The 17,246-nt window shown below is 40.0% G+C and overlaps 1 protein-coding gene across 3 annotated transcripts in view; it reads right to left on the bottom strand.

Moving 5' to 3' along the window:
* Nucleotides 1-17,246, bottom strand: part of Adam23 (ADAM metallopeptidase domain 23) — a 158,845-nt gene that overhangs the window by 58,514 nt on the left and 83,085 nt on the right. For all 3 annotated transcript variants that reach the window (XM_057751389.1, XM_057751383.1, XM_057751398.1), the window contains exons 5-9: nucleotides 12,743-12,825; nucleotides 11,281-11,344; nucleotides 7,348-7,420; nucleotides 6,532-6,605; nucleotides 4,723-4,788 (exon numbers count right to left, since the gene is read on the bottom strand). In XM_057751389.1, the coding sequence (XP_057607372.1) occupies nucleotides 4,723-4,788; nucleotides 6,532-6,605; nucleotides 7,348-7,420; nucleotides 11,281-11,344; nucleotides 12,743-12,825 (360 nt within the window). The remainder of the gene's footprint in view (nucleotides 1-4,722; nucleotides 4,789-6,531; nucleotides 6,606-7,347; nucleotides 7,421-11,280; nucleotides 11,345-12,742; nucleotides 12,826-17,246) is intronic.

A 17,246-nucleotide genomic window follows, 5' to 3' on the forward strand; every position in this document is an offset into this window, starting at 1 on the left:
AATAATTTATCTTGGATCATGGGGATGAAAACAAATTTGTCTTATTCTGAGCTGGAAGATGAGATTAATTTATTCAGTTAATAATTCTTATGAAAGAGTTATAAGCTACTGTTTATTAAATAGCCCCAACAAGTCAGGATTACTGATAAAAATTTGTAATATGTTTGGTGCATAAAAAAATACAGTGGTTTTCAAATAAGGAAAATCAAATGAGGTTTTAATTGAAAAAATATTTGAGTCATCATTGATTTTCACTTACTGGTTCATATTTAATAACGCAGCAGTAATGGAAGCAAAACACTGGCTTTGCACGTGCTTTAAGATATCTCAACCAATTTTTTATTAGGCAGTTTTTTAATATTTATTTTTAGCTTAAGCAGCTCAAAGAAATGTTTGCAGACTGTTATCAAGCTATAATTGCTCACAGATTCAGTTCCGCCAGCTAGGTACCAAGATGCTGTCTCCAAATTTGAGAAATTTTTTTCCTTTCTAATTGAAAGCCACTGATAATTGGGCTGCTTGTTCAAAATACGATAGGTGCAATTTTTCAGGCAGCCAATATTAAAGAGAGGAGCTTTAATGCAAATGTAGGCAAAATGTTTCCATTTCCTGCATGAATGAGAACTAATTTGGCAAATAAAGAAAAACGTGCAGGCTCCATTTATGATAGAACTTACCTTCACATTTTCCGATCACTGAAAAGCATTTCCATTTAAACCAGCAAATTGGCTTTCACTTCCTGAATAAATGAGCCCCTTAAGAAATGTGCCCTTTTGAAAACAATTAAAGCAGAACCTTATTTTCAACCTAAAGGTAAGAATTATAAAATCCCGCTGACTCGTACGTACAAACACTGCGAGAAGGGGCTTCTGACGGGATGTCACGCTAAAGCCAGGCAGCTAGTCTCCAGGCGCAGGAAACTGACTCTGGCTTGCAGCCCAGGAGGGCGGCGCTCTGCTCCCTACCCAGTCACTGCGTTCCTGCAGCGATTTATATTGTAAAACTTGGATTGATAGAAAGATTTCCTCCAGAAGGGCTTTTCTCAACTCCTATGAGGGTTCTTAAAAATGAATATTCATTCGGGACGATGAGAGAACAGAATGCAACCTGGTCTTAAGGCAAGGGGAATATTTAGCGCTATTAGTCCATAGCAATCATTTTTTAAATGCAAGAAACTCTCAGTCTGTTTCATTTTATCCTGGAAATTATCACCATCCAAAAATCAAGGCTGTTTGGTTGTTTTCATTTTGAAAATATATCTCCCCAATTTACCATTAAAATATCATGCCCGATTCTCATCCAATATAAATTTTTGTAATGCAATAAAAACCCAACCTTTGTTGACTTAAAAGCTTAAATTTCTTTTTTAATTAAAAGATATGCACTGTTGAGAAGGCTCAGAGAGTAACGCTTGCCTTGTAATCCTAACAATAGTTTAGTCCTCTGAAGCCACATTCAAAAAAAAAAAAAGAAAAAAAGAAAAAAAAAGAAAGAGAGAGAGAGCCAGAATTGATGTCAGGCATCTGTAATTCCAGCACCCTATGGTGAGGCAGGGAGTGGAGGCTGACTTGACAGCTGGTCTGCAGCACAGCACAGCAGAAGCAACAAGGAAGAAGAAAAACACTGATCCCTGAAAGCTGATCTCTGACTTCCACACCATGAATGCCTACAGCCATGACACCATACACACACATACACACACACACACACACACATACACACACACACATACACACACACACATACACACACACATACACACACACATACACACACACATATACACACATACACACACACACATATACACACACACACATACACACACACAATAAACAAATGTTTACAATAAAAGATATTATACCCCAAATAAGATGGTGATTTTTTTTTTTACCACAAAATATGTGGCATAAGCAAATAAAGTTTTCTCTGTAGAAAATAATAGTTTTTGAGAAAGGAGCTATTGCGTTTTATTCACAACTGGGGACACTGTGGTACTCTTGTGAGCGCTCTCTCTCTCTCTCTCTCTCACACACACACACACACACACACTAATAACAGTGAACAAAATAAACCTTTATAGAATTGATGTTCTCAGCTACTCACGTGGGCAGAAAGCACATGCACTTTGCACCTTCAACACTGTGGTACACAGCTTACTTATTGTATCCATACATTACAAGGTCTGTATAATAGAAGTTAGGGAAAGCTCAAGCTTCTAAAGACATAATTTCACAGCATGCACAACCATCAGGTTTGAAAAGTAGTTGGGAAAACCTCAGCCTACAAAAGAGGCTAAGATGGAGATGCCCCCCACCCCCACCCCACCCCAGCAACCTTCAGGAACCCCTACTTGAGTCTTTCCCAGAGCGAGTCACCACCTGACACTTGGTTCTCCTTACCAGGAACGACTTTCAGGTATACGTAATTCTAACAAATTTTCCTTCTTATTGGCATATCTCAAGAAGTTTATTTAAAGACTGGCAGAAAATTAAGCCTGTCTACAAAAATAAAAAGAATTTCATGGGGAAAATTATTTTCAACACAACTGAATTAATATTTAGTAATTAATGGTAATTAATTTTAACATCCTTTAAAGTAAAAGACTCAAATAAAAGTTTAAATGTACAGTAAGCCTTTTGTCATGTACAGTCTCAAAGGTTTGTTTCTCTGAAGGACTGTTGACTAGAACCTCATGTGGTCAGCTTAGTATAAAATACAATTTTATCATAAAGTTTAACTTTGGTTTTCATAAAACAAGGACTTAATACAGTTTAAATTTATATTTTAATATTTTATAAGATTTTACTCATATCTGATGTTTAAATATTTTTTCAAAGTTCTCATCTTCGTAATCTTTCAAAAATATAACTCCAGGCCGGGCGGTGGTGGCGCACGCCTTTAATCCCAGCACTCAGGAGGCAGAGGCAGGCGGATCTCTGGGAGTTCGAGGCCAGCCTGGTCTATAAGAGCTAGTTCTGGGACAGGCACCAAAGCTACAGAGAGACCCTGTCTCGAAAAACAAAACAAAACAAAACAAAAATATATAACTCCATTTCTGTAAAATCAACTAAAATCAACTAATTAACAATTTTTAGGATGAAACTGCATAACTATAGCAAAATAATCACTGGCCTTTAGGGCCTTTAGAGTTTGGAAATTGCAAAAGAAAAAGTCAGTCACATCCTTACCTAGCTTCAAATCAAGAATCTCACTTCAATGGCTTGAAATCCCCTACCACGGGAACAGGTAAACACTGGAGATGAACCAATATTTTAAAAGTATATCTAAAAATCTAAAAAAATGACTAGGATGCTCAAATGGAGAGTGGCGATTTCTGCCCATAAATCTCTTCAGCGTTACTGAGTGTAACGTGTTTCACTTTTCCAGGTGTAACACAAAGTTATTTATATTGTCGACATTTTGTAAAATAAAACACTGATTTAAAATGGTCTCTTCAGATAGACCTTTAATTTGTTTGTTTATTTGTTTTTTCATTGCTAGGGATGGAACACACACACACTATATATACACACACACACACACATAATATGTAACAGGAATATTTTATATGACATTGTATAAGCATTTTATTGTATTATCGCTAAAGCTGTTGTGCACAGAACAAAGGCATGAAACAAAATAATGAATCAGTGACCAAACACCAAGATGTGAAAAACAGACAGTAAGCATTTTAAACATAGACAAGTGATAAACATCATATTGGTAAATATCCTCATTGTAATCCCTATTAAAGAGATACATTCATAGCTGTAAAAACTAGTTACTATCTCTTTCTCTACTAGAACACAGTGCTCCGTTAGAAGCACCAAAAGATTGTGTCTAAATATAGGTACTTTACTGTTACAAGCAACAGCTAAAGTGAAATGCATTTTTTGTTTCACAAGCTATTGGGTATCTGTGCTTGCTTGAATGAGAATGTCCCATAGGCTCACATATGTTAGTGGAACTGTTTGGGAAGGATTAGGAGGCGTGGCCTTGTTGGAGGAAGTGTGTCACTGGGCGTGGGCTTTGATGCTTTAAAAGCCAATGCCAGTCCCTCCACCCTTGCCTCCTGCTTATTGATCAAATGTAAGCTCTCACGAGCAAGGAACTCAGGATCGTGAGGGGTGCACCCACACACTGAGACAATGGGGGATGTTCTATCGGGAACTCACCAAGGCCAGCTGGCCGGGGTCTGAAAAAGCATGGGATAAAACCGGACTTGCTGAACATAGCGGACAATGAGGACTACTGAGAACTCAAGAACAATGGCAATGGGTTTTTGATCCTACTGCACGTACTGGCTTTGTGGGAGCCTAGGTAGTTTGGATGCTCACCTTACTAGACCTGGATGGAGGTGGGTGGTCCTTGGACCTCCCACAGGGCAGGGAACCCTGATTGCTCTTTGGGCTGACGAGGGAGGAAGACTTGATTGGGGGAGGGGGAGAGAAATGGGAGGCGGTGGTGGGGAAGAGGCAGAAATCTTTAAGAAATAAATAAATAAATAAATAAATAAATAAATAAATAAATTTAAGCTCTCAGTTACTGCTCAGCATCATGCCTGCCTGCCACACTACCCACCTGATGATCATGGACTCACCCTCTGAGGCTGTGAGCAAGGCCCTGATTCAATGCTTTCTTTTATAAGTTGCCTTGGTCATGATATCTCTTCACAGCAATACAGCAGTGACTAGGACAGCATTAATTCTATAGTCTTACCGTCTTGTGATCATTAACGATCATAAGTTCCAAATACTTCATTTCTTCAAATACACCACGTGACGGCTAAAGAAAATAAGAGATGCATGGTCAGAATAGTGATTGCCATAAAGCCTCTCTACTCTCGGTCACGTTACAGGTAAGCCTTGGATTTCAGGACTCTTCATAGCCTGTAGTATAAACACCCAAAACAGGTGAGGCAACTGTGCATAGGCTGAACAAACAAGAATTTAGAAAAGACAATTTCACTATCTCTGCTCACCGAAATTGGAAACAGATCATGTTGTTTCTGTCTGTGTAGTTTCCTTCTGTATGAAATTAGTCTAGAGAAAAAGATACTATGCATATCATAGTAGCCAAAAGTAAATAAACTTCCCTTTCTATGGCATTAAATGATAAAATATTTATATTTACTTAAAATGTCAAAGGGAATTTAAATTCATTTGATGAGAACATCATGCATCTCTGAAATAGGAATCCAAGTGGTAAACAAGAACTAGCAGAATGGAATAGAAGTCTAGTAACAATGTACCAGTTCCCAGCCACTAACAGAAATGGGGGCTGGCAGCTAACACTTCAGGACTAGAGGCTGTTGGGCTTCTCATTCACATGTATTTCTTTTTACAGTTGAGAAGTTAATATGAGGGTTCTTTTCCTTAGTGTACACAGTAACAGGTCCATCTGGGGTAGAGGATAGTAGAAGGGAAGTTGTATGAGGCAGCTGCTCTTTCAAGAGGAAGCAAAGATCACTTAAGTGAACATAAAAATGTTATTCATGGTTACCATAATACCAGTATGCACTATGCAAGAAAATGATTCAAACTTGAACTAACTTTGAGATCTCTGGGGGTCTAATTAATTTAACACAAAAAATACATTCAACTAAGTATTATCTAAAATGTGTAATTTGTGCTATAATTACTCATTAAGTTATCTAGAGAATTACCATGTAACATATAAGCTGTAGAATTAATTCTTGGTTACATGGCATTCACCATATAATTACTGAACAGTCCCACTCATTACAGGCTTCTAATCTACTACAAAAAGCCTATGAGCATATTTAGTTACAATGCCACTATGCATTTATTAGTGCACAAAAACATACAACAGTAACTGGTTATATCACTTCGAGACTTTTATTTAGCCACTGTCGCATCACCAATAGAGAAATGACTTTCAGCCACTCTGTTCTGAAAAGCTCATGCAGCTTTCAAGTTTGGTGTGACAGAGTTCTTCATTTTTCATTTGGAAGGAAGACAAACTTGATTAGTCAATATTTCAAAAGCCAACTCTTACTAATTTTTAACAGAAATGTTTTATATGACATTGTGCAATCAATATTATCTCTAAAGCTGTTGTGCACTCTCTTCTTTGTTGGTTTGTTTGTTTGTTTGTATCGGGAGGGTGAGCACACGTAGAAGTCATAGATTAACGACTGGAATCAATTCTCTCCTTTCACCTTCCGTCCCAAGGAAGGAACCCTGGGTATTAAACTTCACCTGTTCAGCCATCTCAGCAGCCCTACTGTGGTTTTCAGTAGGAAAACATGTACTCCCATTTTTATAAGAAAAACACACTGAAAACAGAACTAAAACAACACATGTTTTTACACGACCTCAGAGCTCACAGGACACTCTTCTCAGTTTGAATCATTAGTAGGGAGAGAAGAGTAAACAGCATTGTGTGAGAGATGCTCTTGAGACGGAGGCTGTTCTGTGCAGTCTTTGTTCTGAAGGGGAAAGTCTAGACAGGGTGGAGCAGACTCCCAAGGGGAAAGGGGAAGCCGGCGGCCCCGGCCACACTCACACTAGCTGCTCTCTTCCTTCTTCTCAGCCACTGTAATTCAGGTAGCAAAGGCCACTGGTCACTGCCATCTGTGCCTGTGTAAGAGGAAAACGAGCATCAAATGGATTTTATTACATGGAAGAACAGCACCGTTAATAATAAATGTCACCACAAAGCCAAAACAGCCTGTAGTGAAACCGTGCATAGACTGTTCAACATTTCACGCTCACAATGACAGCTCAAAATCTATTTTCCTCTTATCTTAAAAAACATGAGGTGTCCAAGGTTGATCAGATGATAGCTATTTGACCTACAACCATTTAACAACATCATATGAACTCTACTACATACTCCCAATTTATTTTAGAATTTAAAATGATATGTGGCATAAAGTTTTGTATAAATTATAAAAGACTCTGGGCATTAGTATGTAGGCATAGGATCTCATGCCCACAGGAAATCAAAAGGAGCCTTTGCCCCGATTAAGCAGCTACAGATGCTTCGAGGGCAGGGTGAACAGCGGAGGTGGCGCAGAATGGCAGGGAAACTAACTGCAAGCATGAACGTCCACTCAGTCAGAAAGCAATCATTAATTTAGATTTGGCCACACTCAGGTTCCCAGCCCTGCTTCACGCCAGAGATTCATTTATCATCGCCACTGAAACATCTCTCGATGTCTCATCCCACGCAAGGCTCAGCTGGGACTTCCACTTCCCACCCACGCTGCTGATCTCAGCTCTCAGACCAATTTCCCTTCCCAGCAAGCCTGCACGACTCCAGCGGTCTGTCAAGTCACAGCCCGCAGCACATATCATGACTATTTTAATTAAAACTTACTGAGATTCTTCATCAACTTAGAATATTGTCCTGCCAAGGTTTTCTGGATTATGTGCGGTCGGCCTGTGCTTTTCTGAAACAAAGACAATTGTAGGAAATGGAGAAGTGAGACATGAAGACATTGGGCACCAGTGTTTGCAGAATGCTTTCTCTAATAGCCTTCTACCGTGGGGGCGTTAGTTATCAGAAGGAAAAGGATATGCTTGTTGATCTTTAATTTTAAATAAAACAGTGCCCTTCAACTGCCCCCCTTTAGATCAAAGCACAGTTTTGTCAGTTGCTCTTATATCTCAGCTTCTTTCAAAGCCCCGAGTGGGAAACACATAAAGAAGGAGCAAAATGTCCACCAGCATGAGGAAATGTTGGTGCTTTAATATGCTTTTAAAATGCAAATTTCAGAAAGATAAAACAGCAATTTACCAAGCTGTAAATGATTTAAAAATTACGACATCCATAGTTAATTACAGCTACAAGGCAGAACATACTCACACATCACTGTAGCATCGTTTGAGAAAGATTTTGAAAATATCCGTAAGCAGCCTTGAAGCTACTCATATCCCTCGCCTAGACATGACACTGACTCCTTATCATTAGAAGTGGGAGCAGCTTTGAAAGCAGAGTGCCGAGTGCCTGCCAACCAGCATCGATGTGTGCATTACCCAGTTTGTTCCCAACAGGAAGCCCATGTGGTCTGTATTCTATCCCTGCCCATGTGCTTTCTGCTGCGATGATAAAACACTGACCAAAACCAATCTGAGAAGGAGAGGGTTTATTCCATCTTGAGGTTTACAGTCCATCACGGAAGAAAGTGAGGGCAGGATCTGAAGCCAGAACCTAAAGGCAGGAACTGAAGCAGAGACCATGGAGGAGTGCTGCACACTGCCTGCCCTCCCCTGGCTTGCTCAGCTACCTTTTTATACAGCCTGGGATCCCGATTTAATTCCACCTGTCTAGGGATTGTACCACCAACAGTGGGTGTGGTTATCCTACATGAATCAACAATCAAGAAAATGCTCCATAGGCCATGCTGAGGGAGACAGTTCTTCAGCTGAGCTTCCCTCTTCTTAGTATACCAAGTTGACAGCCTAGATCAACAATCGCATTTCTATTTAACAAATAAAAATACTGAGATTCAGAGAAGATACATGACTGGGTTAAGTTGTGCTATAAAATGATCCAATCAATGTATTTAAAATATATACAGAATTGTCTAATTGAAGTTTATAAGCCATTATCTTTGGGGATGGTATGGTGGATCATTACTATTTAGTTAAGTATTTTGCTTTTCAAATTGCCAAATATATTACTAGATTTGGGGGGTTTTGTAATATTGATAATCGAACCCAGACTCTCATGAATACTAAGCAAGATCTGGGTCACTAAGCAATCCCTAGCCCGTTTTTTGTTTTGTTTTGTTTTGTTTGGTGTTGTTTCCAATGTTCATTTTTGTTTGTTTGTTTGTTTGTTTGAATTTATTTGAGACAAGGTCTCACTAAGCTTCCCAGGCTGGCCTTGATCTGACCTTCCTCTTGTTTCACCTTCCTGTGTAGCTCGGATGACAGGCATACACCACCACACTCAGCTAATACATTAGTTTATGATCATAAAAATATCTATTAAAAAGTCCCTTCTTATTACATTTGATTACATATTGAAAACAATAATTAAGGACATTGCTATTTACTTTCCATTTACAACAGAATGTGAATTCTCACTGGAACTATCCCCTCCATACTTCTAACTTACTACAAAGTATGCTAAAATTAGTAGTAATAATAATGTGGCCATCCAAAAATCCAAATTCTCTTTCGGTCAGCTCTTTATTCTGGGAACATAAAAAGGCACCTAGCATAGGGAAGCTTACTTCTGAATTGCAATGCGATTTTTACAACTAATTTCAAGTTCTGCTCCTTTGCCCCTACCCACAGTGGAAATGAGAAGAAATCATTTGTGAACAAAGGGAGGCCGTGGGAGGCAGGCAGGGAACAGAGGATAACAAGCACATAGCCATCAGCCTCAAGCAGAATAATTACAGCTATGGCGGTGAAGAACCAGTTCTTTAAACATTTTGATAATAAGAGTTTACATGTACATAAACCCTTTCAGCAGTTCAGCGGATACTGCAACACATTTATGAATTCACCAGTCTGCAAAAATTGTCCTATTACAGATGCGCTGGAAATTACCTCATTTACACATTCTTAAAATGAGAAAGCTCAGAGAACTATCTTGGACTTATTGTCGTTGCTTTCTTTGGGGGTTTCTTTGGTGAGGGAGGTAAGAGAGAAGTTGATCACAGCTGAAATCAGGTGTTCTGCTGAGTGTCTGACAGGTTTGCTGCAGTGTGGTTATCTGCCCGCTCACAGAGCAGGGAGAGCGTCTGTTCGTCAGGACATATTAATCTAGGGTAAACTGTCATCCCTGCCTAGAAAGTTTTAAAATTATTCATCAAAAAACCCATATAGGCTTATTCAAATATCACCTTGTACAATTTAATGGCTTTTCTGTCTCAAATTTGAAAGGTTGTTCCACAGTCATATGTGAGTACATGTGCAAAGGTATACACACACATACACACACACACACACAAGAAAAAAAATGGTGCCCTTTTTTGTCAAAAGCCTAGATGTTGGTTAGAGAGGCTGCTCAGTAGTTAAGAGCTCTTATTGCCCTTACAGACACAGGCTCAGCTTCCAGCACCCACATGCCACCTATAATCCTTTGTAACTCTACTTCCCGGGGCTCTGATGTCCCTCTACCCACCTCCTCAAGCACTGCACACACGGAGAACACTCATATATATTAAATAAATAGACAGACAAATAGGTAGACAGACAGATAGATAGACGGGTATGTGGATAGGTAGATGGATGGATTGATGATGGATAGATGGATGAATAGATAGAAAGAGAGAGACATATTATAATTCCTCACTGACTACTATAGTCTTAAAAGAAAAAAAACTTTAATGTTCAATCTGAACATGGCGGCACACACAGAACATTCGGGAGGCCTGGACAGTATAATGACACCCTGTGCCCCACCAAAATGGTTTTCTGCTCTCCATCGAATGACTGCATTATTGTGACCATCGCTCTCAAAATATACCTTTCCTCAGTATCAGTTGCCTCCCCTGCTGTGACCTCACCGTGTCTTTGCCTGCCAATTTCCACTTTGTCTGAGCAGTCAGGTTTCCTAAAGACGGCAGAACACAGCAAGCAGCGCCCATCCCAGGGCCTCTGTAACCTCACGGCTCTGGGAGTTTTGATTCCCTGAAGGCTTTTACTCAAGATCCCCCCCACACTCACAGCGTGATGGCCTTTTGCTGTCCGCAGCGGGTGTCACCGTCTGAAATACGTGTGTGACCTCTTATTCATTTTTTGCATCACTGTTCATGAGTCTCAGGACATCAGTTTTATCATGAATGAAAAATGTAGCAATCTCTCCATATAATATTGGTGTCTACACATTAGACTTTAGAGCTGGTAACACTGTCAGTGAACAGCTTGGCTGGAACACGGGGTTTCTGATGATGGCTGCTGGTCTAAACAGGATGAAGCATTGTTTCCTTCTCCGTCTCTATCTAACTGTGTGCTGCATCAAGTAGTCATTGCTCAGACCACAGATTTCCCCACTAAATATTTCTAGGAATAGAAAGTACGTATATTCTTAGACAATTATCTAAAGAAAGTACTAGAAATGAAAGCTTGTCTTATGGGATCCAGTGCAAGCAAAGGGCCTCCCTGCCCTCTCTAAAGACCAGAAAGAAGAAGCTTGCTTCAGAATGCCTCAGTAGGATACCTCTGATCTGCCGCCACTGGCACGAGAGTCTGGCATTGTGCTGTCTAAGTCTGAAATCATACAACATGGATAAATGCTCTGGGATGTGTTCCACCTTCACCTGATATAAGAAAATCGATGTCACAGACCCACCTCATCATGAACGAGCTCCAATGGCTCTATCATATACATGAAGGTGTTGTCCTCAAACATGCCGCTGCAACACAAGGCATCAGAAAGACAGTCAGCAAGGGGGCATCTCAGCGGTGCCTTCATACAGTCCCACATGAACTCCCAGTAGCTGCAGGGAGTCCTGCCAAGGTCTCAGCGCGCCAAGGACTCTGTTGGGTAGAAGGCAAGCTACAAAAGCATGAAGCATTCCCCCAGAGCTTGCAAACTCTACATGGCATAAGTCATTTTTAAATAAACCATTGACAATTGTGATCTGGGATAAGATTTCCCACATCATGGGGCTCAATTATTTTAGAACCATATGCAACTAGTATAATCTTCTTGTTATGCAAATTATGTATCACCTACGAGAAAGCTGACTGCTCCGTCATCTAGGAATATTCTAAAACCATCTCTGATTCTGAAGAGGCTGGTAAAAATATCCTTACACTTGCAAATTGTGAATGCCTATTACGTAGTATGCCGTAGAAACCACATTTAACTTAGGGAGACATGAGATTAATTTTAAATAAAGTTTGAAAAGGGTTTTAAGACCCTTTTTCATTTGATCACAAAGCTAACTCTTCATCTGAGGCACTATTTAATATGAATCTAAAATGTGTGTGTGCACGGTTTCAAAGAGTCTGCCTCTGGACAATGCCTCTTAGCATCCCGTCCTTCCCTGGTTGGTGCCTAGTTAGACTCAGATCGAAGTCTACTGATACGAACTTTGACACACATACCTGTAGGTGCTGCATCGACTAGACTGAGTCACTCTGTTAGCTCCCTGCTAGAGTTTGGGTCTTACACGTTCCCACAGGTCCACTACTAAGGATTCACGCCAGCAGGGTGATACTGGGAGGTGGTGGAATGACCATGAGGTAAGCATCAAGAGCCATGTAAGAAGTCTTTAGTTCATGACGGGGGTCAGGAGAAATGCCTTGCAGGGTACTGTGGGACAAAGTCTCCTCACTCCTCTCTCTCCTAGCCATATGCTGAGCAGTTTTGTTGTCCTCCACACTTTCAATCCCCAGTGATGTGGTTCCTCAAAGTGGCTCACAGTAATGAGGGCAATCATCATGGATTCAAACCTCCAAAGCCTGAGCTAAAATAATCCTTTTCTTGTTATAAGGTGATCTTCTCAGGCATTTTTTTTTCCAGTAACAGAGAGCTAATTAATACACCCCTTTTCATTCCCTTCACAGAATCAAACAAAATGGAAATTATTGACTTATGTAATCATTTGTTTAATTTCTGAGTTTCCTATACAGGTGTTATAGAAGTGTGGACTTAAGCTCCTTGGAACTACTTTTATCTAACCCCCAACACATCACTGACATAGAAAAGTCACTAAGATAAAACATCTTAAAAATAAAAACTAGAAAGAATGAGTAGATATGAGCAAGCCTAGAGGTCAAGAAGACCCACGGAGATTCCCACATACTGGAGTCCATTACATGTCGACAGAGCCACCCTGGAGTCTTTGACGCCTCTGATGCTTCCATGGTAGTAACAGTGTTCTCCACCCTACAAAACAGAGAATGAATTACTGACTGTATCTCACACGTTGATAACTCTGCTTCTGATAGTTCTCCAGAAAAAGGCCATCAAGGACGAGAATGCATCTGCCAGAGAAACTCAAAGCCAGAAATTTCATACAATTAATGGAGAAGAAAGGGGCTTTCATGGGGAATAAAACCAAGCAAATGATAAAGTTCCCTTGCATTTCTTAACTATGCATTACAGAAGCAGATGTGGTTACTCAGTAGTTTTCTCTCTCCTTTTCACACCACAACTCTTCCAGATGTTTCTTCTTGTGTTTATACACATTTTGAATAGAATCTTTTTACTGCTATCATCTGATTCACCCCACTTTAGAAATTATCTTCCTAAGCTCTCTCTACATTATCAAAATAGAAACATAAACACCAAACCAACCACAAACCCTTTATCTACAATGGTGTACCACCTCCAAGACAGGCCAGGGCAATAGTGGCACAAAACGTGTGGAAGTAACCAACAAAAACTGATTTTATTCAAGGCCCGCTCCACAGATGGAACCCACACCTGACACTGCCTGGGAGATTAAGAATCTGAGACCAGATAGCCCAGGGACCTAGGATAAAACTAAGTAATACTGGTCTAAAAAAAAAGAAAAAGAAAATGGTAGTCATAAAATGACTCTTAATGATATTCTGCTATACTCATAGATCAGCACCTTGTTAAGCCATCATCAAAAAAGTTTCTTTCTGCAGTAGACGGGAACAAAGATAGAGAGACACAGAGCCAGACATTATATAAAGAAAATACATATTCAAGAAAAATCTTGAAACACTTAGCCCTAAAGAGGGCGTCTCTATCAAATTCCTTCCCTCAGAGCTCAGGACCCCCGAGGAAGAAGAAGAAATGTAAGTGCCAGGAAGGTTGGGGGACCTCTAAATGATGAGCAAAGCTTTTAGGAACTCAGACTGAAGCATCACACACAGGGGCCTGCCCCGTCTGCACCAGGACCACTGCACTCACAACATGGCTTCCGCTTAGCGTTTTTATTCCCGAGTGTGTGAAGGAGCGGGTCTCTGATTCTTGTGCCTTCTCTTGGGCTATTTTCCTTGTGTTGATTCGTCTTTGTACAACTTTGAAGTGATAGTTTTTGTTTTATCTTATTATATCTTCTTTTGTTACAGTTTTTAAAAAGAATAAATGAATGGATGGATACCTAGCCACTAGGGTGAAGGTAATTTATGCTTGCTGAGAGAGGGAAAACCATTTTTCCCCAGTGGAAGCACACTGGGTATATCAACTACTCCAGGGCAGGCCTCATGTTCAAGAGTAGTTGACAACGTACAATGGCCTCCACAGTTTCCGTGTGCTTTTATTTGGCCACAGCTTGTTGTTTTCTTTGTGAGCTGTGTTCCCTTCTGTTTGCTTGGCTTGAGGGGGTTTTGTTTTTATTTGGTTTTTGAGAAAGAACTTAAATTTGGGTTGGTATTGAGGGGCAGAGGACCTGGAAGGACTTGAGGGAGGGAAAGAATATGATCAAATATATTTCAATTTAAAAATTGTTTTTAAATAATAAAAAATTAAGAAAGAAATCATAAACAAAAAGTATACAGTTGTATTTGTATTATATATCAATAACACTAAAATAAAAAATAAACAAGAAAGTATCTCCCTAATACAGACTCAAGAAACCCCCTCTCATCCCAATACATTTCAATACACACTGCCGGTCTTGGGTTGAGCGGCTAGTTAGTGTTCATATTATGACTCTGAAAAAGTGTTCAGAGCTGTACAATGGTTTCATTACATTTTCTATTTTTCTACATTTTTAATTCAAGGAGACATTTTGTTTCATTATTTGCATCTTTGTTTTATATGTAATTAACATCCTCTAGCCTCTAAGAGTAATCTTCCTCCTTCTGTGCTCAATGTATCAGTCAATGCGGCATGCTCATTTTGTTCCTAGGGACACTCTGGTGTTTGCCTGCAGCCCCATTTGTTTGTTTGTCCACGCTTTTGTTTTCTGGGTCCCACTAGAAGGCAGCATGCAGGACTTCTGGACTTCTCTGGTCCGCTAGGAGGCAGCATGCAGGACTTCTCTGGAAACTTGTGGAATCTTTTTTTGTCTGTCTTCTGTGTTGGACCCTAAATTCCATGTCTTCCTCACTTATAGTCATCACCGCCATCCTCCTTAGAAAGGCACACAGTGTCTGACACTTTATTGAAAAGTATTTATGATAAATAAGTTTTGTGAGCAGTCACGAGGGTAAACCTTTCCTTGTCAGCCTTCACAGTAGAGCCGCAAGTTGGGTAGGAAATACTAAACTGACCATGAACTTCCTCCTGGAATTTCCGAAACCTATAGACTTCTAGTTTCTGATGTTGCTGACTCAGAGACAATTCCAGCATTAGGCATTTTCTATAAAATCTATTGTTTCTTTTTTAAGAGGACTTCAGGGACTCCTATTCAACTCCATGTCCACAGTCTTGGGATGAGCCTTCGTATGGATGTTTCGTCTCCATCAATCAAAGTCTCCAGAAGACTTTGAACTGAAAACAGCTCATGTGCTTCCCTCTGGGAAGCAGGCTTTTATTTCTTTGCCTGTTCCCCTTCCAAGCTCTTATTTACTGGCTACTCCAACCAACTGGAGATGGGTTGGTCACCTGGCTATGTGGGTAAGGAGTGACTTGGGGTGGGTAGCGTTAGTTATTCTCTAAGTACACATTTCACCTCAACACCCCTTTCCAGATGCCACTGACTCCTGGACCTTTCTGGATTTAATAACATGAGCCAGCTTGCCATTAGCAGCTTCCTCTCAAAATAATTCAACGGAATAAACAGTGTTCACGCATAAGAGAATAATTATTGACCTTCCTGTTGCCCACCTCCTAAAACTGCATAAACATCTCCTACTGCCTTCTCCACTTGGCTTTGTCCTTTATTTTCCCTTTCGAATGGGTTATTGGGAAGATACATTATATCACATATTATAAGTGCTCTATATGTGAGTTGCTCCTCAGTTCTCAAATAGCAAAGTTGCTTATAAATATTGACTCATATATAGCATGTCAAGTTCTATTTGTGTATTTAACACTGAAACCTATAAGGACAAAGGGGTTGACACATCTCAGCAATTTGAGAACCCAGGTCAGCATACAGCAATTACATTTCAAATTCTTCACATGGTTCTCAATTATATATATTATAATTTTATATATTCATAATACATATAACATATAAGATGTATTATACACATAGATACAGTAACTGTAAATTCTATCCATGTTGTTCTTTAGCACTTTGTGTAACAAAAAAAGCTATCCTAAGCCAAGTGGTTAGAAAAAGTACACAGAAAACAGTCATATTCACTTGGCCTTCCCACAGGTAACTGTTTTCAGGTTTTCCTTTAAGATATTCTCATTTTCCCCATAAGTGATTGTATGCTGATATTACCAGCTCTTCTTAGACGCACATCCACCCTCTTGCACTAATGAGTGGAAGTTGACTCTCTAATGGTTACCAAGTGGATTAAGGTGGGAAACTACATTTGACCATGTGTTATCAAGTTCTCTGAGCCTTAAGCGAGACAGGAGATAATGTTCAATCCTTGTGCTAGCACCATACTCAGCCTTAACATCTAAAGTGCACAGCTAGTTATATTGAGCATTATGAGTAGTTTGGTGATTTTTGTTTTAATGTTACTATTGGAATATTTTCTGAGCTTCTTGTTAAATTATAGAAAGTTTTTTTTAAGTATGTTGAAAAAATATCACTTGGCAACTCTGAAGATCCATGTTGCTGCTGTAGTTGACCTGGACAGAAAGGACAGAAATCCCAGGTGAGGGATCTCACTTGCTGTGACACAGAACAATCCCTGAGAATCCGCTATCTTGACTGATCACTATTGGACTGTGACCACAATCTCCATGTACAAGTTAGGAGATGGGTATGTGCACTAAAGGCTCTGCCAAGAGTAGCAAAAAGACTGGCTGATGTCATATCTTCAGGAGCTCCAGTTCACACACCTTCTTCCAGGTAAGAAAACCTCAGACTACTCCAGTGGTCAAGTCAGCATTGACCAAGAGTGGGCACGGAAATCAGCACTGACCAAGAGTGGGCACAGACTTGGGATTAAGCAAGCAGTAGCAAGGGATAAGTCAATGTGTGTCTCCACTGATGTTTTCAGATCTAAAACTGTTCATCTTTTAATTAGATCTGACAAAAATGGATCCTTTAACAAGCAGAACTTGTTGGTAGTCAGAGGGAATGAGAATTCCTAGGAAGTGCACTGTCAACTTTCTCAGTCATGTATTCCACACAGCCAAGGACTCCACGAGCTAAGTCACGTTCATGTTCACATAGTAACAGGCTCCTGCATTAGGTCAGCAAGCTCAGAATTCCGTGGCAAACCTCTGGTGCATCCTCCACTGTTCTGTTGTTGTTCACT

This window comes from Chionomys nivalis, chromosome 2 (genome assembly GCF_950005125.1).
Source record: "Chionomys nivalis chromosome 2, mChiNiv1.1, whole genome shotgun sequence".
In the NCBI taxonomy this organism is placed as follows: domain Eukaryota; kingdom Metazoa; phylum Chordata; class Mammalia; order Rodentia; family Cricetidae; genus Chionomys; species Chionomys nivalis.